Source organism: Neopsephotus bourkii, unplaced genomic scaffold (assembly GCF_033783945.1).
Source record: "Neopsephotus bourkii isolate Nb327-2 ecotype Australia unplaced genomic scaffold, CSIRO-AGI_Nbou_v1 NB_1765, whole genome shotgun sequence".
Lineage (NCBI taxonomy): Eukaryota > Metazoa > Chordata > Aves > Psittaciformes > Psittacidae > Neopsephotus > Neopsephotus bourkii.
In genome coordinates this window covers 1,505,023-1,531,964 of record NW_026902239.1, presented here as the reverse complement: position 1 = coordinate 1,531,964, position 26,942 = coordinate 1,505,023, and the positions used below count along the sequence as shown (strand labels likewise).

Here is a 26,942-nt window from a genome sequence, read left to right as displayed (position 1 = left end):
TCAAAACCTTGTTTCGCTACGTTTTCAAGGCTACCTCCGTTGGTCACTGGTAAGATTAAAACTCCTAGTATATGCAAGAGGCCTTCAGTGCCTTCTCCCTTCTGGAGAGCATTTCTGCTGAGTGAGATCAGTTGTTTCTGCCTCTTGTTTTATGAACAGGCCCAGCTGGACTTGAAAGTACATCTTGGTTTGCTGTCCCTATGCTGCTTGCCATTAACTAGGAGTACACCACTTTCACTTACTGTGAAAAGTAATTTATATCTGTAATGGTCCTGAGGTGTTCACTAAAAAGCATAAGGAAAATCATGGTGTTCTCCTAGTGCTCAGATGAAAATTCACATAATAGGAAAGGTCACACAATTTAATCTAACCTCTAGTAGCAGGGTTTTTCTTCTTAAATAGGGCACTAAACACATTGGGAATAAACAGTGGATTCTTTTTACCCAGGCAAGTTTTAATGGGCCAATGCAGAATGCTAGAATCACCCATTTGTAAGGTTGAACCTTTCCACTGTTCTTGCCTGAGACTTTGATTCTAGCATGGTTTCAGTTTTTCCCATCTTAAAGGTGAAACCTGAACAGCAGCATTTACTTGTCTCAAGCATATAATTGGATTGTAGAAGTATCAAGTGTAATATTTTTCATTTTTTAAATACCAGTATGTCAATACATGCAGAAGGAATGGAGCAAAATTCAAGTAGTTATGAGAGTGTAAAAGGGTTTTTCTTTTCTTCTTTTAGCTGGTTCCTCTCATGTGAAAAAAACGCTAGTCTCCAAGTCCTCTTCATCACCATCTCCATCCACATCATCTCATCCCAAGGCCTCTAAGGAGACTTCCAGCAAATCAAGCACATCAGGGACTCCCAGGGGCAAGAAAAAAACTGGGAAACATTCAGCCCCACGAACAGCGCCAGATGGAGCTGCTTCTTCCCCCTCAGGTGCCACAGCCAACAGTTTGGAAGTAAAGGCAAAAAAACTTGAACCTGAGCAACCTTCCATGCGGATTTCAGAAACAGAGGATGCAAACCAAGAGAGCAAGCTTGTTGTGCCCCCTCCTCCCACCTCTGCCCCTCCTCCACCTCCGCTTCCACCTCCTTTTCCTGCTGGATCAGGTCAGCTCACTGTCTCTTCAGATGCCCAAGATGTGTCAGATGGCTGTGCAGCAGGGCCAGCTGTCCCTGGATCAGATGCTAAGCCTCCTCTCCAAATTGAGCATGGCACAGACGAGAGCCAAGCCCTAGACAGTGGTCCAGATGCTGGTGGAGGAGACACGAAGAGGTAAGGTGGTATGGCTGTCATGGGTGAATGGTAAGACCCACAGCCAAGGAAGCCACATCCCTTCAAGTAAGGGATGCTGCAGGCACATGGGGATCTCTTCTGTTTCTTCTGCTGACTGGTAATGGTTGGTGTTGCATTCCAGCACATTTTGTTCCTTGAGAGTGCCTTTGAGCCAGTCACCTGCTGTACCTCATTTTTCCCAAGAAGGTCATTGCTCATAACCTGCCTCCTACATCGTGTGGCTTAATGAGACCGCTGTGTTCAGCAGTTCAGCCAGTAGCTGATAACACTTTTATTTCTCTCTCATAAAGGCAAACAAGAAATACTGCTGAGTTACAAGGGTTTTTTTGTTTTGGTTTGGTTTTTTTTTGTGGATATTGTTAAGTATCTCACTGCTAAAGCTCTCAATTCAATAGCTGAATTTACTTGCACACTTGAAAATGACAGTTTCAGGCCTTGCTTAGTAGGTGTTTGGTCTGTCACTGCCTAGTAGCTTGTCTGGGTCTCAGATACTATAAAATCTAGTCAAGAGAAAGGTCATAATTACATTTTTTAAAAGAAATAGTTGGCAGCAAATTAAACTGGCTTATTAATCTGTCATTTCCCTGCCACAGGAACTTTCATAACAACCCAAGAGGGTTTAGTCTAGATGTCAGTGGCCTAGAGACTCCTTTAAATTCCTGCTAGTACATCTGTGTCAGCATTATGATACTGCACTGCTTCTCCCCTTACTCTGCTCTTCCTTTACATGAAGGTTTTTCTAAGGCAAATGGTGCTCTGCTGCTGTTTTCAATGTTCATCAGTGACGGGCATGAATATTTTGGACTCAACAGCAGTAAAACTGCATTTAAAATAAATAGAGATACACTTCCAGAACAGGAAGCTTTACATTCCCATCTGCTCTATGGCTTGCTTCTCTCACCCCCAGCTTCATGCGCTGTTTTTATCTTCTTAGTAAACTTTATACACTGTTGGTCACATCATACAAGCAATAAAATAGAATTAGGATTTTATTTTGTACAGGCTTTGCAGCACAACATTCCAGATCATTTGCAACTTTTTTTGTAACATACATACATACATACATACGCATACATGTATATATCTGCATTCTTTATATATGTTTTATATATGTAACTTTTTTAGAAAGAGGGAAGTTAATCTGAATAACAGAACTTTTATGTTCGTACTTGCTTATACAGTCTGTCTCCCATTTGTGTTCTGTGCTGCTTGCGTTAATGTGACACCGTGTCTGCTTATGAATTGACAGCTTAGCTCCCAAGGAAGACCAGGAAGGGGAGGCACCTGACCAGGCACACTCTGAACTGGTGGAGGAGGCTTCTGACACTGCTGCTCCTCCTGAGAGTGAAAGCAGCAGAGAGAGCCACAGCAGCGACTCAGACTCTGATGGGCCAATACTGTACACAGATGATGATGATGATGATGATAATGCAAGTGCTGAAAGTAAGCATCCCACCAAGAAGTTGCAGGTTACCTTTTCCCCATTGCATTACGTGAGCATGCCTGACCCATTTTAGTGTGAAGTAAAGAGAGGTATGGCTGCATGGGGTGGGTTTAGATGATTCATTCTTTTGCCACTATGGAGAAATGGGTGTCCCACTTCTGCCTAACAGCTGTGATCAGAAACCACCTGGGACCTATGCAATGATGAGAGCAGATCAAGCATTGCAAGGATAGAAGTAGAGATAGGAGGAACAGGCTCAGAAGAACATGAGGGTGAAAAAAGGCCCACGCTTTAGGACATCAGAAAGCCACTGATTTGTCTTGCCCATGTCATGAACCTCTGCCCTTAAAACAACCAGTGTGACCTTCAGCTAGTGACACGAGCACTGCAATAGATATCCCAGAGTGTCTTGTGGGAGTAACAGTCTTTGGTAGACAGTAGAGGAAGCCCATGAGTCAGCAGCTTCACTGTCTCAAAGTAATTTGTTCCTCTTTGATCAGGATGTTTTAAGCATTGGAGCACCTTAACAGGCAGAGGAGATCGCAGTGGATTACATCTAATTTTACAGCTTTGAAATTTCATCTGGAGTCATGACTATATTATCACCCTAATTTGACAGATGTCCTTGCTGCTGCTGAAGGGGGTTGTCCTGCCTACCTTCTGCCTAATCCCTGCTCCCAGCTGTTCATTCTTCCCTTAGGCCAGCAAAAATGTTTATTTTTTGCAGTGGTGGCTGTCGTTGAGCTGATTTTCAATAGGATCAGTTCCCTGATCCTGCTCACCCGATGGCTGCACCTTTGCCTGAAGCTGAAGTGCTGTGTACCAAAGGGGGATGAGGGAAAATGAACGTTTGTGTTTTTTCCTTGGCCACTGGTGCAGCAGAAGCTGATGTGCCAGATAGATCAAGAGGATGAAGTTTCTGCAGTTCTGCATTTGGTTTGAATACCATCCAAAGTGGTAGCAACCAAAAAATCATGTATTCAGACAGCAGCACATGTCTTACGAGAAGTGAGCTGGGAGTTTGTGGTGTTACCAAACTGTGTTATGATGAGGTGAATATCTGCCAGCCTAGGGCGTAGGTAGCCCCCTCAGTCAAAATACCAAGATACAAGGGAAGGACTAAAGGCCACGAAAAATACTCTTCCTTCCACATCTGGCTGTGGCTATGGCTAACAAAATTGCATGACCCTTGTCTCTACTATATCTGTTTAATGGACAAACAGATTGCTTCAGTGCCTGGGGGTTCCTGTCTAGGTCACTGTACAAGCACTCAGAGCACTTTTCTAAACTGTATTTTTGTTTTAATTTACAAATCAGTTAAAGTCTGAAAGCACTATGGAAGAAATAAGTGGCATTAGATTGAAAAAAAAATGGAGAGAATGAGGGAAATTATGAAAGAACGAGGCTAAACCACTAAGGCTGAAGAAAAAGAGCAGCAGCTTGCTAAATATACTAAGTGGATAAATAAACCAACCTGTAATGTATCATATTTCAATGGCACTTAAGTATAAATTTGTCATTTTTATCCTGTCACTCACAGATGACAAGTGATGTTTGTGAAACTCCCCTATCAATGTGGCTGGTAGCTCTTTCATCCAGGCCCTTCAGCTTTTTATTGTTGTGAACTGAGCTAAAACTACTTCTCTTTTGATGTTAATTAAAATTCTTCTGCATGTGGGAACATGGCTGCTTTGGGAAGGTATTCAAGTTCTTACTCAGAGTTTGTGTCTGTAACCTAAGTATGAATGAACTGAATCTACCCTTCTCCTCCTTTCCTCAGGCTCTTTGGCAAGTAAAATTCGTCGAAGGGATACTCTTGCTATCAAACTTGGCAACAGACCATCTAAGAAAGAATTAGAAGACAAAAACATCTTGCAGAGGACATCTGAAGAGGAGAGGCAGGAAATCAGACATCAGATTGGAACGAAGCTAGTGAGGTATCAGTTGCAGGGTAAATGCGATTTCATTGGGCCGAGATGGGGGAAGAGAATCGAAAACCCTGGGTTCAAGTTTAAATGCAGCCCAATATGCAGTGCAGGATCTTTGTGGTACAACTGTCTGGAAAACAGCAGTTTTATTTCTCACAAAACTTTAAAATGTCAGTAATGCATTTTTGTCCTGCAGGAAACAAATCTGAAAGCTTTAGGGGGGCTTGGGGTTGGAGTTAGGGTTAGGGTTAGGGGAGGTTGGGTTGTTTGGTTTAAAAATAAAAAAATAAAGAGGAAGAGAATAAGAGTGACTCCATAGCAGTCAGTGCCACAGCTCAACTTTTTTCTCAAATAGGTTAGCAAAGACTTGGACTTATATCACAGTATGTTAGAGATTATATATACCTGTCTTGGTCAGAGCAGTAGTTCCTGACACACAGAGCATGCCTGTGCATGTTCATTCATGCCCTCCCCATCCTCCTCCTATTCTCTAACTCTCTCATTATTCATGTGCTGGTTCCAGCAAAAGAAATGGAAGGAGGCAGACTTTGTTTACTGCGCTGTTGTGGTTTAACCTCAGCCAAGACAGCTTGTTCACCCCCTCCCCCCCCCCCTTCTTGCCCTCCCCCTACTCCTGGAGGGACGGAGAGGAGAATCAGAAAGAATGCAACTCCCACGGGTTGAGATAAGAACAGTTTAGTAACTAAGGTATAACACAAATCACTACTGCTGCCACCAATAATAGTAATGATAAAGGAAATAACAAGGGAAGAGAATACAACACCTCAGCACCAGCCGACCAATAACTCACCCCCCCAGCCCGACCAAGCACCAACCGATACCTCCTCCAACCCCGCAGTGAGCCAGCCCTTCCGGGTAACTCTCAGTTACCTCCTGGGCATGATGTGCTGTGGTATGGAATACCTCTTTGGTCAGTTTGGGTCAGGTGTCCTGTCTCTGCTTCCTCCCAGCTTCCCTGCTCCCTGTCAGAGCATGAGGCTCACAAAGTCCTTGGCCAAACCAAAACATCATTGTTTTCAGCTCTGTTCCCAGCTGAAAGTCAAAACACAGCACTGCACCAGCTACCAAGAAAGAGAAAAATGACTGCTACTGCTAAACCCAGGACATGTGCCCACCTCTGAGGAATGTCTTTCTCATGCTGTTTAATTTTCTCTTTCTGGACTTGAGAACATTGCATTAAAAGAGATTAATTTTCACTTGCATTTTTACAAGCTTTTTTTTTTTTTTTAATCCTTAGAAATGTTAATTTTGGCTTTCATGATCTCTGAAAATAGACTACAAAATGTCTGGATTTTCCCAGACCTGTCCTTGTTTCTCATGTGCTCAGAAATGTCCAGATAGATTTGCAGGATGTCCTGTGTTTATTGGAGATTTCCAGATACCGGGTGGTCCAGCCAGTACTGCTCTGGTACGGAGTACCGCAGCCTTGCATCAGCGCTTAGAAGATGAGCTGAGTTGCTCTATGATGATGGGCTGTGTCGTTTCTTTCATCCCTTAGCCATGACAGTGACACATCTATTGTGTAGAGCCCAAGGGTCATTTTTCTTCTGCTAATAAAGTGGTGTGGTTGTTATCTCTGCTTTCCTGACTGAATCCCAGCTCTGATGATCACATCCTGCTTGTCAGTGTCGCTCAGAGGCTTGAACTGCTGATTCCTGCCCTGAACTTCTTGTGCAGGGACACTGGTGGTTCTGCCAGGAAGCTGAGGTGGCAGGAGATGATGTCCATGCCTGAAATCACAACCAAGTCTGATGCCAGTTCCTTAAAAATTCCTGCAGTGGCAGTCAGCATATGGCAACATTGAGGTCTGATGGAAAACTGATTCCCACAGCTGGGTAGAGTCAGGTCAGGTCCTGCCTGGGGCTTACTACAGCAGGGGCTGGTCACCCATGGTAAACCTGCCAGTCTTCCCCACCAAACCTGAAAGTCCAAGCATGGTTTGAAGCTGAAGATGATTCATAGTGAACTGTGTGAGGTTTGCTGAACAGAGAGGCAGCTATCTTTAACATAGTAATATTTTAACAGATTTTACTGCTGAGTATTTTCCTGCTGCTTTTCTCAAGTGAACCGAGTGAACTTGTCTGGTAGGCAACACAGACACAGCAGCAAACGTGTTCTCCACTGTTTAAACCAGAAAATTAGTACTTTTTTTTAATGGCAGTTGTTATTTGTAGGTAACTGAATAAAGTTAAGGTTCGATTAAAGCTCCCACTTGTACGTAGAAAAGAGTGAGTAATGCACAGCTTTTGTGGGGTTTTTTAATGAATAGGATTTTAGTTCAAGATATCTGAGAATAACCTAGCAATTAATTGCATATCTTATAATGAGGGTGCCTGGGAACAAAAAAGGTTTATGAATTTCTTTCATAAAATTGTAAATGAGGAAGTTAAATCTGCTGATACAATTTCTTTAATATTATGCAGGCATCAGTTATTTCAGTGTTTGAGTGGTAGCAGTACATATATTAAACCAAATGGCCATGCAGTACTGTGGTTACATGCACAGTTATTTTAACCATCTGGAAATTACCTGATTTGTTGAACGCCTCTGCTGGCAAAGAATAGCCTGGCTGTATGAGAAACACCTTTTAAGCTGTATTACAAATCATCATGTATTATTTGGATCTGGTTTTAAATCAGTCATTTACTTTGTTCTCACAGGAGACTTAGCCAGAGGCCTACAACTGAAGAGCTTGAGCAAAGGAATATCCTGAAGCGTAAGTATTTTATTCAGGTTTCATCTAGTATTTACTTACAAAGTGAGCATATGTTGGATTCAGATGGAAGCCTGTCATTGTTGCTCCAGTCTTAGATCCATAACTGGAGAGAAATTATGTTCTAGAAAATAATGTGTCAATACTAGATTTATATACTAGCCTGTAATGGTAGCTGTGAAAACTGTGTACTCAGTATGCCAGATTTTGCTTCTCACAATCCCACTTCTTGAAGCTGCTCCAAACACCAGGAATGACTTAGATACCCTCTAGAAGTAGTTCTAGGCTGGTTAAACTTCTGCCTACTTTTTATGAGGAGGAGTAGGGAATATCAGTAGGAGGTGGGAGGTGGGAAATAAGGGCAGAGGTTGGAAGGAGGAGTAGAAAGAGGAAAGGCGAAGTGTTCAGCGGAAACTGAATAGGTATATGACAACTACATCAGCATGCTAGCCTTCATATCCACTTCTGACATAAATGTCTTCTGTACTGAAACCTGCATGAGATATTCTCACTGAATCTTAAAGGTCTTTTCCAACCTGGTTGATCCTGTGATTCTGTAATACCTGCCCGTTGATTAAATACTTCCATAATATCTCTGGTGAAGGATTGAACAATTCAAACAGTCAGGGGCAGAGGGGTGAAGTGCGATGGATGTTTACCCCCTATACTTATTCTCCATTTACTTATGTTGGTTTTGTTCTTAGCCTGACAGACATTTCGGAACAGGAGGGGTTTTTTTGTCTTCCTTTATGCACAGTTGCCGTGCTCAGCTCCATCTAGCCTTGTGTTTGTTCTGCAAGGGTAGCTTAGCACTTTATGTCTAAGTAGAAGAAATGAATGAAGAAAATGCACATGCAAGTCTTTCACACATAGCAAGAAATCAAAAACCTCTTCTAAAGGTATAAGAACTTCCCACACTTGATGAAAGAGCAGATATAATGCCGTTATTTCCAACAATTATTCAGAAAAGTTGAGAGCTCATCCGTGCAACCCTGGTGCACAGCATTGCTAATGGAAGGAAAGAAAATGGGCTGTTAACCTAACAAAATCCATGGACTGATCACTCTGTTACCAGCTTAGGCCAGCAAATCAAAGAGACATAGCAGTTATTGGCTTTTAGACAGCCATCCATGCTCATAAAATCCTAGTGCTGTTGTCCAAGCTCTCAAAAGCCAAATAGTACCACATCTTACTGAAAAGGGAAGCTACAGCTCATGCATTGTGGTGCACAGGAGTGGGGTCAGGGGACTCCTGTCCATCACATAATGTGAATAGACTTTAAGACTATAATTTCTGAACCTATAGATTGTATAGATAAATAAAGATAAAATATAAACCTTTTTTTTTTTTTTATATCCACTTGTGCTGGACTGTGTGAGAAAAGTAATTCCAAAACATGTTTGGTGAGCCAGGATATGGACACTGAGCTGGGAGCACCAGCTGGGCTTCCTTACTCCCCTCTCTATTTTGCTCATCTCAGGATAACTGATCTAGCAGTGAACCTGCGATGTGTTTAATCATTTTTGCCACTGTTTATTCCATCCATTGCTTTTGCAATAAGTAGCTTAAGACCTGAAAGCAGTTAATGGATTTCTTCTCCTGTTTCAGCTTGTTTACTTTAAGTTTTTGGCAGCATACCAGGCTTTGCACTCAATGCCTCCCACCATCCTCCCCTGCTGCTGCCAGGGGGCTGTCTTAAAGAGGCAAGGGAGAGCAAACAATAAAGGTTATAAATCACAAGCAGTCACAGTCATTGGCAAGCACATAGAGAGTCCAGAACTGCCTTTTGTTCATCACAGAGATATAAAATATTCTGAGTTGATAGTGATCTGTAAAAGCAAAGGAAACTAAAGCAAGCCTGGGTTCGTGGTGAGTCTGACTCAGAGCCCCTTAAGGGTGCAAGTTCTCTCTCAGCTCCAGGGCAGTTGTATTATTTATCAAAATTATTACATTCCCTTCCTGTGGATCATTTGAAAATGTTTACATCTCTTAAATGTCTTTGTTGCAGGCAGCTTTGGTGAACATGTTGGAATTTCTTTCATAAAGCTTCCTTCCTCCTATTTTTAAGCAGTAGATGGGGAGAAAGGGTTATATTATTGCGCGTATGTAAACTGCAGCCGAGGAAAAGTAATATTTGAAAGTAGTATTTTGAGTAATATTTCTCAGACTTTAAGATTACATTCAATGGTAAAGGTGCAAAGGTTTACTTCAAGATTAAGTCCAACCCAAATCTTTTAAGAAGTTCAGATGTCAGTATTTTTTTTCTTTTTCCGTATTTCCAGTTAGTGAGAAAATCTGTCTTGAGAGAAGTTTTGTTTAGACAATGTTTCCAGATAAACCAGTTACTGAAAATCCTGTGACTGAGTACGATCATACGACATGCAGGCAGATATCTATAAAAACAATTTGGATAAAACTACTCAGACTTCTGAGTCTTCCCACACTAAAACAAAGTTCCGGTAACTCAGGAGTGAACTTGAAGGAATAGATAAAGCCCTGTGTTTTTAATAAAGACAAGTTTCTTGTGTACTGGCTTTGAGCCAGTAGTATTTATAGTGTTCCATTATGGCAAAGAACCTTTTTATTCTTCCAGGAATTTTGGATTAAGATAACTGTATTTTTTCCTGTATTTGTAAGGGACAGTGAGCTTCTTGTGCTGTGCACCTGCATGCCTGCCAGTACTGGCTTTGTAGAAAACAGGGGTTAGCTCATTAAGGAATATTAATGGTTATCTTTGCTTGTAAAATGAGGAAAGAGAAACCACTTTGTGTGTTCCAGACTGCTGCAAGAGGCAAGCACTTTGTTTGTCTTTTTCCCTTTCCCTGCAAGCCTACAGAGAAGTCTAAACATAGCTAATCCCATAGGAACACAGTGGAAAGTTCGGTTTTACGCTGCGGGAGTACTTTGTGGTCAAGAATGGAGCAGTCCTCAGGCAGAACAATTCTCTCTTCTCTTTTCCCCTTCTGTTACAAAACAAATATCCCACAGAACAGGTGGTGGCCAGATTTAATATGGCAAAAATTGCAGGAGCTCTAATGTATAGATGTCAGGGAAGCTGCTTGTTTGGCTTGCTAAGTGATGCTAAACAGAATTGCTTCAGTTAGGAGTTCAATCCCAGTTTGACCTCCTAGGAGCTGCAGGCAGGGAAGGAGGAAAACCATAGTTTTGCTGGGATCTAACTGTGGACTCCTGCAAGCACGGGCGCTTGCTGTGCTGGTCTTTTGCCAGTACAGCAGCAGCAGGACATCTGAGGAGGGGACTTGCAGCTGGGAACATTGTGTTTATATTTTCTTACCCCATATCGCACAGATTAGATCTGTTTTAAGGTGGAAAGCAGCCAGAGTGTGTTCCTATGCATTAATGTGTTCCTGTTTGGGCAAGTGAGTCAGTTTGTACCTGCACCCAAAACTTGGCCCTCCAGCTGGAATTTTCCACAACACCTGAAGGAAGCAGGAGCACTAGACCCGTCCTTTTTTGCACCACACATCTTCTTAACTCACTATGGTAACTTTCAAAACTTCTATCTTAAGAGAAGAAAAATACACTATAGGTTTTACTGTTGATAGGAATTTATATCCTATGAACAATGTTTTCATAGCACCAAGCTTAAAGCAGCAACACTGCCCAGCAGGCTGGAGATGGGAAGGAGGTGCTTTAGTATGAGTCAGTGCCACAGATGGAGGGCCACTCGCTGACCAGCAGATTCATTATATTAGCAGCAGCCACCAGACGTCAGTCTTTTTCCTTTAGCTCTTGAGTTTATTCCTAGAAGTGAAGCAACTTGGGTGTGTAGTGCCCTTCCTGCTTCCTGACCTCTCATACAGAGGACTGTTCCCCACGTTTGATTGCCTCCTGCTTCACCTGGGAGTGAAGGAAGCTCTTGGTGCCCCCTGTTGGAGTTGCCCTCCAAAAGGTGGGCTTCCAGCTCTCCCGACAGCCTTCTCCAGGACCTGCCTGGCTCCTCTGCCCAGCAGCTAAGATGATGGCCTTGCTCATCACCCATTTCTAGGTGGTTCCTTGTGTCCAGCCATCCTTTCATGCAGTCATCTGCTACCCACTGTGAGGTAGCTTTACAGCTTGAGATAGGCAGCTAACCTTCAACCTTCCTAAATGTCCACATCAAATTTTTTGAGTTATTTTATCCTCCCCCAACAATTTCAGGTGGCTGTGCTGTTGGCAGTTTTTCCTTAAGGTATGAATTAAGCAGTGTGAGCCACTATTTCTTACACTGTCTTATTACTGTATCTTAGGAGACACGGTAGTTTAGATAGCAATGAAATGTCAAGATGTGAATAATGCAGAATGTATTTTACAAACTAAATTAAGAAAAGGCAGTACAGTGATGTGTACATCCAGCTGCATTTTTTTTCTGCTGTGTCTGCTACTGGAGAATTTGTGAGGTAGGACCTAAGCTATTCAGTTCATAAGGGGACAAAATTTTTTATGCCAAATGATTCTTAGGTAAATGGGACCCCAGATTAATAGATTTTATTTAATTACCTCAGTTACTATGTCTATTGATTGCAAACACAGTAGGTTTAAACAGAAGCCTACAGACGGTTTACCTGACCTAAAATAGCTAGAGAGCTTTTGATTTTGTTAGGCAAAGTTGCTATAAAAAGATTTCTTATTTAAAGTTATAAATCCTTAAATACACCCAACTTTTTTATTGATAAGTATATTAATTAAAAAAGATTAAAATGTAGATTAATCTTTAACTCTTCATTCTTCATTTTCTGTCAGTTTACAGCTCCTGCGTGGAAACAGACCATCCTTATCTTCACCATTTATGAGAAAAGCTATTAACAAACCATAAACTACATCCACATTTCAGTATCTCAGTAAAATCACCATCAGCATGAAATCCAACCCAATCCTGGCAGCAAGCCTGCGCAATTGCATCTTGCTGTTGGAAACCTGGGGATAGTATAGTGTTGGACACTCCTCACAGAGCAGGTCTTTTGGCTGCCATCACCTTTTTCCTGCTGCAACTTTCTTCGTTTTCTTTTTCTGTCATTTTTTTCTCTTCCCCTTTCCTTTGCATTCTTCCTGCATGAGAGCCTTTGAGTTAGCAAAGGAAATCTTCAAATACCATGAGGTGTCCTGTCGTAGTGTTGCTTCCAGTGTGTCAGTCATGATACAGAAACTCCTCTGTGGCCAGGTTGTCCATACTAACACAGCAGGCTTGCCATAGCAGACAGGGCAGATGGGACTACAGGATTTAAAACTGCCTTTTTATCTATACAACAGACAAATTAATTCCTTTACATTTATAGTTAGCCTTGAACTATAATGTGAAATCCGTAACCCCCAACCGTGAATAAAACCGGATCAGAATTTTACAGGTATCTCTAGATAGGATATTTCAGCCACAACAAAGTTAACATTGCATATAACTCTCAGAGGTGGGCTGAAAGGGCAAATAATATTCTTCAAAATGTACATTAAAAACGCTGAGTCCATATGAGCATGCCTTTGTAAGTGTGCTTTTCACTCAAGACATCAAGTTCGGTTAGCACAGAAATCTGTTGAAAGCATATTTCAGTCTCATGCCCAAATACATTAAAAAATGCATATACCATTTCCTGCTGTGCTTGTTCATTTGGTCTAGCTAGTGGCCCCTAATCAAGAGGGCTTGAGTGCTGAATCACACCCCCACATTATAAAACCAGAAAAAAAACTTAAAGTAACAAAACCAATTTGCACTAACAAATGATGGTGAAACCAATTGTCACTGACTCGTTGCATCCTGTAGCAGTAGAGGACACTCAGCTGATTCAGCTACTCAGAACAAACTTTTTTCTTGAGCCTTATGAGTAATTAGACTCTAAAGTCTAAAGGAGGCATGTCAGAAGTAAAAACAACAGTGATTTTAATGTTAGGACAAGTAATTGAAACATTAGGCAGCTCTTTCAGGGTCCTACTTTGCTGTTACATAGAAAATGACAGACGCTTCCTCTGCTGTGTTCCTGACCCACAGTGGTGACTTGAGATGTCTAAAGAATCAGGGGAAATGAGGATAGGGAAAAGAAATGAGAGCACACAAAACCTAAAAAGCAGACAATGCAGGCAGGATCACCCAGAAATATGAGGAAACATGGGCTAGGATTTAAGTCATGAAGCTTTCAACCAAGAAAAACACAGTATGTGCAGTTCTAATACTTAAATATTCACTCCTTCTTATCTCTTCTGAAAACAGAGAAAAATGAAGAAGAGGAGCAGGAAGCCAAAAGAGAAATAAAACGTAAACTCAGTAGAAAGGTGATGATGTGTTTTTTGTATTGTATATTTGTGTACAATTATTCTAAGAATTGATGTATATACATTGCTGCAAATGTCCATCAGTTTATGCCCCCAGTCTAGAAATCTGTTTAAAAATCAGTACAAGCCCAGTCCACCGTGGGGAAAACTCCATCCTGGCCAGTTTCCCATAACTGCTGGAAAAGCATATGGAGTCTGGCCATGCTTAATATTTGTCTGTGTCAGCAGGGGAGAGAAATTACACATATTTGCTCGGTGAGCATGGCCACTGCTGTCATGTTAGAGGCCAGGTGTACCTGTAGATCCACTCTTCCCTCAAGCAGCAGAGAAGGCAGCAAAGCAATGTGTGCCCTAAGAAATTCCTTCACCATTCTTCTAACTGCCTTGACCACTGCAGGTGGGATTGCACTCTCTGTCCTGGAAACAAAGCAGTTAGGGATGGATCTGCTGCCCCTGACTTCGAGTTTGTTCTGGGACAGGATGGGGGAGTTTTCATTTGTATTCCTAGTCTGCTCTTCTCTGAAAAAATACAGTTTCTTTAATAATATCATCTTTAGTTAATTAAAGTGAATATTGTTTTGAGGTGACTGCAACAATTTGGCATCATAAATGACCCCAGATACTGAAACCAATTTTTTTTAGTTAGGCAGGCACCTCCAAATCCTGCTTATTTTCAGTATTATAGTTGAACATGGCAGACTGTGTAATCATTAATGCAAACGGACTACTGCCTGTTGGGGTAAATGGTGTGACAGTTGCAAAGTCACAATTAATATTCCAGGGATAACTGTCATGATTCTTTGTGACCTGCCCAACAAAGACTATTTTTATAATGGAAGAAATTAGGTTGTGCTGCTTCCCCATTCCCATGTAGTGCTCCCAGGGTGATGCCTTTTTATAGCTACCTGAAAGTGACCCTATTTAGAAATACCACTAAAATTCTCTTGAGATTACATCATACCCTCTTCTTTTGTTTTATTTCTTCTTATTAAAAGTACTATTTTCTGCCTCCTGCTTACAGCTCAGCCTGAGGCCTACAGTGGCTGAACTTCAAGCAAGAAGAATCCTTCGATTTAATGAGTATGTGGAGGTCACGGATTCTCCGGATTACGACCGTCGTGCTGACAAGCCTTGGGCTAGGTTAACTCCCGCAGACAAGGCAAGGGACAAACTCTTAGATTATAAGAAAACTCTTGCATATGTCACTTCTGGGGGGCTTTCCTGTGGTTTACATCCTCTCAATGCTGGCATCATGAGTGACATGTGATAGAAGCAGTGAGATTGTCATGGTACTACTGTGCATCTATTGCTTGCACCTAAGAAAACCCGCTCAGGTGCTTATTAAGAGTGTATTTGCCAACTCCATTATGGCAGTTCAGGCCAGTATTTCCTGTATTTTTAAAGCCTTGCTAAGACAGGTACACACTGTTAGCAAAGATGAACACTACCTGTGGGATTCAGGCAAGGTTTCGGAAGGCAGAAGCCTGTGTCACTGCCACTGAGAGTTATTTTTGCAACTCATTGAAGTGAAAAAAGGAAGAAGCTGCTCCATCCTCCTAAGAGTTCTTGGCCACAACTAGAAGTATGGGAACTCACCATGTGCATGCAGCATACCTTGGGAAATCTGCCTTCAACATGTTGCAGTTAATAGTTCCTCTGCCTAACTACAAAGGATGAGACAAATGATTCTGTGATTCTCTTTCAAAAACCAGATCAGTCAAAGAGTATCATAAAATACTCTTCCATTTCCCTCCTATACCACTTCATAAAAGGAAAGGTCTAGGATATATGTATCAAAAAATGCTGGATCTTTTAGCATTGGGTCTGAACCAGCTTTTACAGAAATCTTAAGAGATGTGCTTGGCATGAGAACTGATAAGTGCAAGAACCCACTATCTTTTAGCTATACACTGTGAAGCAGTGATTTTATTTCGGCTTGTATTTTAGTATTAATGCCAGCTCGTCTGACAATCAAAGGAGAATCTCATATGAAGTCAAGGTGGAGACCTTAAAAATGTACCCAGAATTGTTTGTAGATGCGGGCTCTGGGAGGTGCTGAGCACTCTCAAGTCCTTGTGAAGTCTCTGTGGGAGGTTGGAGCACTCAGGTTTACCTAGGTTTAATCAGGGTCAACTGCACTAGAAGAAACAGTGGTGTTTCCTACCTACTTCAGGGTAAGAGCTTTTAATCTTAATTCATTTTGTAATGAGCAAGTGCCCAAGGCTGGTTCTGTGAGCTCCATGTTTGTTGGCCTGAGCGGAAATGTGGACCTCAGGTTGCCAGGAAAGTCCCTTGCCCTTTTTCCCAGGGAAGTCATTTTTCTAATTCCAGTGGGAGCAGAAAACTGTACTGTAACTATGTTAGGGAGCTGGAGCTCTGGTGTCTTTGCTGCTCACTTGGTGCTCAGAAATAACTGTTTCTTTCCTAGCTATTACAGCAGTCTCATATAAGCATCCTGTTGTGGCTAAACAGAACCATCCCTTCCTCAAAATGAAGTTTCTCATTTATGAGACCGCAGTCTGGTGATGCTGTAATTTTATCATGCTGCTTGCCTGTTCTGCGCTGAAAGGCATGCACACCAGATGAGATTTCTTTAGGGATTAATGAAATGATACTGCTTTTCTTTAAAATGGTGAAAGAAAAGAGTGAGTAAAGATAAACTGTGTTTCATTCCACAGTGAAGGTAAGAAAACTTACGGCATAGAAACAGAAGCCCTTGTAGTATATATTAGAGTATTTGAGAAATTATATTCAACTCTTGATGAAGTAAGCTGCTTATCACTTTGTTAACATAAAAAACAAGGCATTTATAAAGTGTGCTGGATTTCTACTTCATTAAAATCTGCCAACTGAAAATGCAAGCCTGAAATGTCCAAATATTTCACATAATTTTGCATAAAGCTAATCAAGACAAGTGACTAATTTCACTTAAAGAAATGCTGCTCATCTTGCATTCCTGAAGTCCTTTCTTCAGCGGGGAGATAGGAGGCCCCTGCTGTGTGTACAGTGCCTGTGCAGGCAGTGAGACTCACCAGTGGCTGTGCCTGGATCCCATCTGGCTGCATACTCAGCGGTTGGTTGTCCAGGTAATCCAGTCCTGTGCCCACTTTTGTCTGTAGCAAGTGCCACATTTCAGCAGGAGGTTGATTCACCCATTGCGGTAGACTTGGTGTTTCTTTGTTGACATTGAGTTTATTTATAGTGTATTACTGCTCCATATAACTGTAATTGAAAAAAGTCATTCATGTTGAGGATCAGAAACATGCTGGTTACAGTAAGGGGGACAGGAAAATGAGAACTGTAAGGGAACCTGCAAGACTAGGGACAGGTTCCTTTTAGAAGCTTTACTTTCCTTAAGATTCATATTTCTTACGGTTGCATGTATCATTATTGCTTATTAGGCAGCCATACGGAAAGAACTGAATGAATTTAAAAGCACAGAAATGGAAGTACATGAGGAAAGTCGGCAATTTACCAGGTAGGTAAATCCCTCTTCTTGCATAAACTGGGGAGATGACAGTGACCCTCTGCCTTTCTGCAAGTCCTTTGCAGTTGTGTCATGACTTGTGTAGATTCCTACCTTAGTCCCCTTGAATCCCACCTGAATCCCATCACTGGTTCTATTGGGATTCCCGTTGTTGCTGGTGCCATCTCAGAATCTAAACTGATACAGCAGTGAAGGTGACTGCAACGGATGAGTTACTTCGTTGAAAAAGATCATTTGGGAAATCTAAAAAACAATCCTTTGAGAGGACTCAGCATTTCTTCAGTTAACAGTCCTCAAGCATGAAGTAAGGGCTGTTCTTCTCTGGTAGTACTCCCTTGCTCATGAAAGTGAAAGAGTGTCACAAGGAAAATTCACAGTGGGAGATGTGTTTGGTGATTTCTGCCATCGCGTAGTTCATTGCTTGATTTCATAACTTCACTGGGTTTTTTCTCACCAAACATGATTATTTTTGTTTTTAATACTACTGTAAAGTCTCTCAAGTGTAGATATAACACAGGAAAATTAATTTTCAAAAAATCAAACCAGTTTCACAAACAGCAACCCTAAGCCAGGAGATGAACTGGGAGGCATGGTTTCAATCCAGTGTTGCATTCTGACCATTAGGAAATGTCTTCAGACATGGATATGTATATCTTCATTTGGCTTCTGATATCTTTTCCTCTTCAGCCAGTACGTAGTATATCTTCTTTAGAATATGTAAAAATGTCACTTTAAAAAAATGCTTGTCCTGAGGGAGAGAAGGAAAATGAGCAGGAACAGAAACCTGGCCGTGCGCTGAGAGAGATGGAGCGTGACCTCCTGCTTATGTTGTTACATTTTTTGAGTTGCACTGCAACACAGAAGCATAAGTACAGATAGGCATGAGTCATACAAAAAGAACTGGGTATTTCTTCAGGAGAACTGAAAACAGTTGAGACTGGTTACAATTTGACTCTTAAAGGTGAACCAAAAATCTCAGGGGTCCAGTGAAGGGAAAAAACCAATTAAGAAGTTAATGATTTGTTTTGAGGAGGGTCTTGGAAAATGGAATAAAAAATAGCCAAATTGTGATAAATACAGGCAATAATTCTATAGGGACCTGAGGGAAATCGGGCTCTCTCTGCTCCCTCTCCACGCTCCTTTTTTCTTGGATTTTCAGTGGTCATGTTGTGGAGCCACTGCACAGAAGTCAGCAGAACAGCACCAGAAAAGCCACTTAAGGGCAGAATTAGATGCAGATGTTTAAACTCAATTGCACTTTTGAAAATAAAAAGAGATCCCATTTCCTCTGGGACTTCTCATTAAAAATTAATGTAGTTCACCACTGCATTTGCATTGATACAACAAAACTGATTCGTTTTAAGAAACCCATAGACAAAAGCTTCAAGCTAGAGAATGAATTGTTCATCTTTTAATTTTTTCAGGAGATCACTGAGAGAATACAAACCAAAAGGCACTTGTGTTGGCAGCTGGTTAACTGGCTGGTTAACAAACTCTTATTTGTGTAGTTCTGCGACAGAATGAGACAACAAGGAAGCAACATATTAAACAAAAATAGCTTATAGCATATAGTTTCTTATCACATGTTCAGTGCAAGGTTTTTAATATTATAGTCAGTATTTACAATATCTTTGTATTGTTAAAATTTGCTATTAAGCTTGGGAAAGGAAAAACCCTGGTTTTCATTTTTCATCACTTATTGTAATGACTGTCAGTTGAACTGTTTTTCTACCTAGTAATTTGGACTAATTCTTTCTGTTATTTAATAACAGGATCCAAGAAACTGAGTTCCTAAAAATAGAGAAATAAATAAATGTTTGGGAAGAGGATATTAGCAGATGTCTGTAAAGTGCTTCTAATGGAAATGCTATATATAGTCCAATATATCATTGTTCTACACAAATCCAAAAACCTGGTGTCCTTTTTGCAGTGCACTGTGCCCTCACTTAGTAGATGAGCTGCATCTTTGTGAATGTCAGCTCTTGTGTACACCTCCTTTATTTGAGAAAGACATCCGTGTATTGTACTGTGCCACATTACAGGGTGAATGTGTGACTTGTTTGCCTTTCTCTTCTCTGGAACTGAAGAGAAAACGTGTCAAACAAAAACTTAAATAAATCTACTGTATTAGGTGCATTATTACCTATGCTTTTTTTTAAAGCTGCTGCATCTTTTACTACTTCATGGATGGATAGATAGATAGATAGATAGATAGATAGATAGATAGATACATAGATTTTTTTTAAGCCTTTTAAACAGGCATTTAGAAATCTGGTGATAGACATGTTGAGCATGTGATATTGGTGTCCTTCTTACCTTTTTGCCTGGATTCATGACATTTATGCAGAGTTAGAGTTTCTATTACTGTAGGTTGCTAACTTATTATAGAAAAGGTTGGTATCACCCTTTGGAGCAACCCACCTCTCTATCCATCATACAGACAATCTGGAGTGATGTACATGCCCTACCTAAAAGTATAAAAAACAGTCTTTGGGCCTTCTTGTGTCACAGTTGGCTGCTGTTAATAGGACGAAAGCATCTGCAGTGCTGAAAAATCTGCTGCTTGCTTAAAAAAATCCAGATTTTTTTTTAGCCTCATTTTGCAGAAGGATTAAAACCAAGAAATTTAAGCTTTGTGGCTTAAATTTACCGACAGTGTCCAAATAGTTGGTGCGATTGCAGCTAAATCTGTACTGGCAAACAAAACAGCCAGGAAGCTGTTCTCTTGCTCTGAGGCCAGCAGGCTTGGCAGAGCTTAAATTCATATAGTTAACCTCTTCCTCCCACGCCAAAACAGGGCAATGCCCCTCTATACACAGTCTGTCTGCTAATATCAGCCATGCCCAAGCGGTATCTGAAGAGTACTGGCTGATGCAAGCAAAACTGTGCCAGGGACCACAGTAGCAGGTTAAGGGTATGGACAAATAGATGGACACCCGTGCTTGAGATACAGTGTAGCCCTGCTTGGTTTTCTAGTAGAGACAGTGGGGGATAATAGGGCTGACTGATCCCACACAGACCAGGAAAATCAGGAATAATTCTATTCAGGCAACGAAAGTAAACAGCTGTCAGAGCAGGATGAGGATCACTGTCATTGTAATGTAATTCTAAGTTTCTTAATGATTTATCGTTTCAGGTTTCATCGTCCATAACTGTTTGACCACATCCTCTGTTTCATGCAACAATTTTCTTTGGGGAAATCATTAAGTCCTGAAGACCTGAGATTGCACTGGAATTTGACCGAGTATGAGTGTGTGCTACAGCTTACCCTGAGGTTAATGAAGGATGTGGCCCTCATCTTTATCAATGGACAAATGCTTTGTCTAGGAGGAGAACCCACATGAAGTGTTTGTCAGTGTTAAGACAGACCATGGTTCTGTGGCTATCTCACACAGATGAGTCGGTGGACTTCTTCATCGGAGCTCCACAAGTCAGGAAGTGCTGAAGACAATCGCTTGAGAGCCTGTCACCAGGAACTCATTAGACTTCATAGGGTTGTGAATGAGGGTAACTGAGTGTGAAAAGGACTGAGAGCGTGGGAGAAGAGAGACTTCACTTGTTGGTCCACAGACAAGAGTGGAACAGATGGGACTGCTCAACAACGCACTTGGCCAGTGGGAGAAACTATTTTTTAAAAGAAACTGAGAGTGTGAGCAACTGTGCATGTATTTTTTCTAGTGGCCGCAGCCTGTCTTAGGAAGACAGCAAGCCACAAGTCCTCACGTCAGCAGTACTTTAGTGAAGAACTGTAATCTTCTCTGGTGCCAGTAAATGCAGTTGCCAGAAATTAGTCCTAGTAGAACACAGCTGTCTTTTTTAAAATCCCAATGAGCATGCTTCAAGAAAATACACTGAACATTCATACAGAACAAGTTATATATTTTGGGGGTTTTAATGTTGACATACTCCTGATCCTCAGAAATACATAAACAGGATTTGAAGGACAAATAACATGACACTATGAATGCAATGAAATGCTTCATGTTTAGAAACACTCCTTACTGTCTGTCACTTGCTATTCAAACCAGAGGGATCATCATCTTTCTCACCCATGGCAGGCAGTAGAGACAACTTTGACATCATGCTAGAGTGAATTCAAAATCAGGATTTAAATTAGGCACAAAAGTTTTTACTAGTAGGCTTGAGCAGTGATGACTAATGGGACTTTTTACATTCAAGGACTCTTGCACTGCTTTGAGGAAGAACTCCCAGATGAATAAATATGTCTTCAGCCAGTGGTCCTGTAAAAGTGAATGGAAAATCCTTAGAGTGTCTGCAGCCTGTTTTGTTGAGTGTGAAGAATGCTTCTTAGAGTCATAATTTTTTATACTGTCTTGAAATTGTACATGTGAATACAGTACTATTAAAATGAAGTGGTATGAAGTGTGAAAGGCAATACATGGTTTCTCTAAGTTGGCCCAAAGGCCTATTAAAAAGCCTGTGGCATTGTTTACACTAAGAAATTCTCTGTCTTATATCAGCACTTATTTATCCTTTGAATTAATGTACACAACATTTTGGGGGGGGTCTGGAATTCACTTATGCATACATTTAATGCAGTATTACAATATATTTCCTATTTATCCTTTCTAATGTGTGTACATATTACAAATTATTTTTGTCTTTTATGTGCCCTTTTAGTTTTTAATTATGAAGTGTATGTATTTCTTTTTCAGGCAATAAAAGGTCTGTGTAGATGTGATTTTTACCTCAGAACCTGCAGTAGATTCTTGTGGAATGTTTTCAGTTTATAAAGTTGAAGATGGTTGTTTCAGATGTCAGCTTAAAGGCAGGAATGGAAGTTGGTGGCTAAAATTAGATCTCCCCCTTTACTGATATTACAAAACGACCAGGTTTGTATAAATGGGGTGGATTGTTTTAGTAAAGAGCACTTATAGTAACAGGATAGTACTTTCCAATAGCTGTCACTCTATTATTTTTAGAGATTGACAAACTTTTCTTTTTTAAAAAGCTGGATTTATATGACTCTTAGGATTGCATACATTTGAGTAAAAATCTGGTGATGTTCAGACCCCAAAATATCAATAACCAAATAAAATAAACATATACGTGCTTGTAGCAAAGAAAAGGAAGCACCACTTTCCCTTTTTTAAAGGAATCAATAAAAGCCATTAGGATTCCATTTGCAGAAAACAGTTTAGTTTCTGTGGATCCCATAATTTTATAAATATAGAAACACCACTTTGACATCAAGGAAGCAGTGAAATGTATTCTTTGGCACTAAATCATACAGGAATGATCAGGCCACTAGAGTGAAGGTTTGTCAGCAATTCTGGTAGAATCCTAATTTTTAGTTTTAGGATTTGAAGAGTAAACTTAAAAACTCAACACTAGCACAGAATAAACATTTCTCCTGCTTAAACTTTGTTGTTGTTGTTGCCAAATTTAGAAATGTGTGTCCAAAATCCTATAAAGGTCTATTGTGTTGACTTTGAAGTATAAACCACGGCATTTCACTTCAAAGGAAACAAGTGGAGGAATTAAATAGACCTCAGTGTTGCCTTAATCACTTTGAAGCATTTGAAAGCAGCCACGATGCTAAAGGCAGAAGGATAGCTGTTGCACAGGCAGAATAACTTGGACAAGTAAGGTCAGACTATATAAACTTTATACAGTAGCTCCACTGACATGCCAGAGTACATACAGGTTACACAAGCAAACCAAAACTTGCTAAATTCTTAGAATGGAGTGAATGAATTGACTTTGCAAGAAGACATTCCTCTATTGTAGGCCTGGAGCATGGATGGGAAAGACATGCCACCTTCTCTGTGTTTTAACAGTTAAACCGCAAAGATGAGAATACAGCTTCTGGCTCAGACTTCCTCAAGCTGTGTTTTGCCATAAGACATGAAGATATACATAGGTGAGCTATTACTAAGGCTTTCCCTATCTTCCTTCAGGGTCTGGGTTTTTATTAAAGTATTCACTACAAGCCATTGCTAGAGGCAGAATACTAGCCTGGCTAGAGATGCTGGTTTAGTTTCTAATCTTTAGTTTCTAATGTAATCTCTTATTATTTTGATGACAAATAATCAGATGCATTATTTGGCCCACAAGTCAGCAAACTACTTCGCCAAATTTAAGTAACTGGACAAAAAGTTTTCTGCATTGGAACTTATGTAAAAACGTAGTATACTTGCAGAATTAGAATGATATCTATTGTGTACTGTACCCACACACAGACATAGAATTGTATATACTATTTTTATATTCTAAGTATCAACTGTCAGAAAAACAACAGCTGTAGAAAGTAATCCATGCAATAAAAAATAACAAGATTTTGGTACGTTACTATGTGCAGTAAAGCGAGTTTGCTTTACCTTACTGAGCTGCCTAAAGTCGGTTTCTGCTGTATCTCCCAGTCCTCTGTATTCATGATTTTGAATGTCTTGAAGCTGCTACAACAGCCTGTTGGAAATAATGCCATGTACCTGTCTGTGGTGCTGCATGCCTGTTAGAAGGGAAAAATCAGGACAAGTCCTGAGAAACTCCTGAGTAAGTAATCCTTGAGGATAAAAATAAAGAGATGTTAAAAAGGCAAATTAAAAAATAACAATTTCCATGCAATGTGTAGTACAGCCCAGTTGTCTAAAGGGATCACTGTGTCAATTTTTATCAAGTTGGACAAATCATTTAAATGTCATCCACAACATACGACAAACCTTACACGCATACCTGTGTTCCACAGAGTCAGATAATGAGCTCAGATGTCTACATCCACACAAAGAGAAAATTACTAGCTTGAAGTAGTGGTGCTGAAATGACCTCACACATGAGATTTTTGTTGGTAGGATCACACATGACAACATGTTGCTGTGAGTGCAGAAAAGTGGATGCTTACAAATCCTCATTTCTTCTTCACATAATAAATTGAAATGGTTCTAGAACGTCTCTCATCTCTCTCTTCTTTCAGGCAATATAAATCAGTTCTTATAACTGAATTTAGTTGTTTAAAATGAAAAATAATCTATCAGAATTCCTTCCAATTGTAATATATGTGTTGATTCAACAAGTACAAAAAAAAATTATTTAAATGCTAATGATTATTTAAGCTAAATAGCATTTCAGCTGGTGATTTGGATAAAGGTAGGACCAGCAGCAGTGTCTCTTCAAAATCACTGAAAGTATTCACAGACATTTGTAGGTCTACAAGAGTATATTTGCTTGTAGGGTTTAACATTTGCCTACATTGTGCATGCCCCTTGCTGTGGTGGACTTTACCGATTTCTGATGTGGTGTGGCCCAGGGCAGCACCAGCTACTGCTTTGTCCACACTGGACAGCTAGTGCTTCGAGAAGCACCACAACCTCGGTGCTGACATGTAAAAACTGTATCAGATGAACACTTTTCTTCTTTTTTCATAGAAAACCAAATGAAAATTGTGAAAGGAAGGGATGAAAATATCTCTGAAATTACAGAAATTTGTCCCCTCCTTCCAGGTGAGATTAGCACATTGTTTCCAGTGGAGATGCTTCAATCCATGTCTGTGACACAGACATCAGAGAAATTGTTTCAAAATAGCTGCCACTAACCTGAGTATAAATACAGTCTGAGCCACAATTTTATATCATAAAATGGGAGGAAGATCCAGCCAGCAAGGGCTAAAAATGTCTTATCTAGTCTGGCGGCCTGGGAATCAACTGAAACCCCCTCATCAGCTGCAGCTAGCAGTAGGTTGGAGCCAGGGTGGTGAGAGCCACACTGTTATCTGGGTACCTGGCAAACTGCATCATTAGGACAGGTCTGTCTGAGCACTGCTGGCATCCTAAGTAGGGACTAGAATATGAGCCTGTATCTTAATGCTGTTAATGCTTTAATGATAAAGGAAACTATGCTAAAAGACTACATTTGCACGAAATTGTTAGGTATGCCAGAACTGTGTCTTTCAATGCTTTCATGTCATCTATTTTTATTCATATCTCTAGGAGTTAAGACCTGTGCCACTGCTATAAACTAAAATAAAGACATACTGAGGGTGAAGCACAGAATAAACTTACTTCCTGCCTTTAGGAGCTCCACATTTAGCTCCATTATTGTTACTATCTTAATTCTTACTGTACAATGAATTGCGCTCTCGGAGCAATGATCACTGCTGGGACCTAGGTTTTGATGAACAAAAAAGCAATTCTGAAGGTTTGTATTAGGTTGATGTTAAAACATTTTGAGAATCAAAGAAAAGTAAATTCCCCAGAGTAGCTTAAAGCTTCTTTTTAAGACACCTGGAAAAAAATTATGAAAGTGTATCTATATAGAGAAAGGGAGAAATTGAATAAAAATAACATATTTCACTGTTACATTTTGACAGGTTTCTATTTATTAACTTTAATGATTAATAAGATCTTGTTACACTTTGTCAGTGTTCCCATTTTGTTTAAGGATTTTAATGAAAATAGAGCTCATATGAACTAGATACAGCATTTCACCACTATTTCATTATTTTCTAGCAGCTAAATATTGCATTGGGTAAGAACAAAGAAAGTAATGGTATTCTCTGTATCTCCTTGTTCAATCATTAAATCTTTATATTAAAAATATAAAGTCTTGCAATACTATGTCAAATTTAACCATATTTGAACCTTGTTATAATATAGTAAAATGTTGCTGAACATATTTTCCTTTCACTACTTTGTGTGGTGGTATATTGATTTGTAAACTTGTATAAATTTTGGAATTAAACAAATACTGTGTTTTGGACAATTATTTTAGCTGGTGTGATTTGGAACAGAAAGATATTAAGGGCTTGTTTGAATGGGCATCAAATTGTATGAGCAGGGGTGGGAAGGGTGTGGAGATGGCACATGCTGATTCATAGAATCACATAATGGTTTGGGATGAAAGTGATCTTAAAGATCAGCTTGTTCCAACCCTCCTGCTATCAGCAGGAACACCTTCCGCTAGACCAGGTTGCCCAAAGCCCCATCTAACCTGGCCTTGCACACAGTAAAGAATTTCTTCCTAATAAAAAATTGCATTTAAATGTTCAAATAGCTCATCAAAATTTATTTTTTTTTTAATCCCTCCCTGAAAGAGAAATTGAATTCTATTTGCACCTAAATGAAAATCTAGGATAGGTGCAAGAACATTGCAGACTATATTGCTGTACACTCAAGAGCTAGTAAGTTTGCATCCCTTCCCAGCATTTTACAGAGGAATTGCTCAAACAGTAAATTACAGTAGTATTAGTATGTCACACATTGTAGACCCAAGTGTACCTTAAACACTGGGCATTCAAGAACGTGTATGTCTCTGGCAGAGCTGCAATACACCGGGGAAGGTAGTACTCAGTAGTAGCAATCCTTGCACATGTGCCTCTTTCAATCAAGTCTGCAAGGACACCACTGAGAGATGACTCCAGGAAGGACTGATAACCCACCCACACCAGTGCAGGTGGTTAGGCTCCAGCAGGGTCTTTCTAGGGCCCAATAAAGCCAAAAGGTTCTTAGGTGCTGAATATACTATAAGCAGGCCACAGTCCCCTGAAATTAAATTTTCACTTGAATTTCCTGCAATTAAAGTTTTGCAGCACATAATGGACAGTGTCACTTATAAATAGGCACTGGGACAGTTCTTAGACTTCATTGTTTCTACTAATTTGCTAGAAAAGAGAAACAAATTATGCTGAATGTAACTTGCTTGAATTTCACTACATGTTCCTATTTACAAGTAAAATGAGGCAAACAAAATTCCAGACTTGGTTCCCCACTTGTCCATCATACTGTATAGTTACTGGTAACTATAAAAATGTGTCTGAAACATTATCAGCTTAGAA

General features: G+C 40.3%; 1 protein-coding gene across 5 annotated transcripts in view; it reads left to right on the top strand.

Annotated features, from left to right (window-relative positions):
- The window catches only part of PHACTR2 (phosphatase and actin regulator 2), a 137,401-nt gene extending 111,080 nt beyond the window's left edge, over positions 1 to 26,321 (top strand). For all 5 annotated transcript variants that reach the window (XM_061378319.1, XM_061378322.1, XM_061378318.1 and 2 more), the window contains 7 exons: positions 740 to 1,277; positions 2,548 to 2,741; positions 4,523 to 4,679; positions 7,352 to 7,407; positions 13,604 to 13,665; positions 14,687 to 17,143; positions 20,289 to 26,321. In XM_061378319.1, the coding sequence (XP_061234303.1) occupies positions 740 to 1,277; positions 2,548 to 2,741; positions 4,523 to 4,679; positions 7,352 to 7,407; positions 13,604 to 13,665; positions 14,687 to 14,932 (1,253 nt within the window). In that variant the 3' untranslated portion in view covers positions 14,933 to 17,143; positions 20,289 to 26,321. The remainder of the gene's footprint in view (positions 1 to 739; positions 1,278 to 2,547; positions 2,742 to 4,522; positions 4,680 to 7,351; positions 7,408 to 13,603; positions 13,666 to 14,686; positions 17,144 to 20,288) is intronic.
- Positions 26,322 to 26,942: the final 621 nt, after the last annotated feature.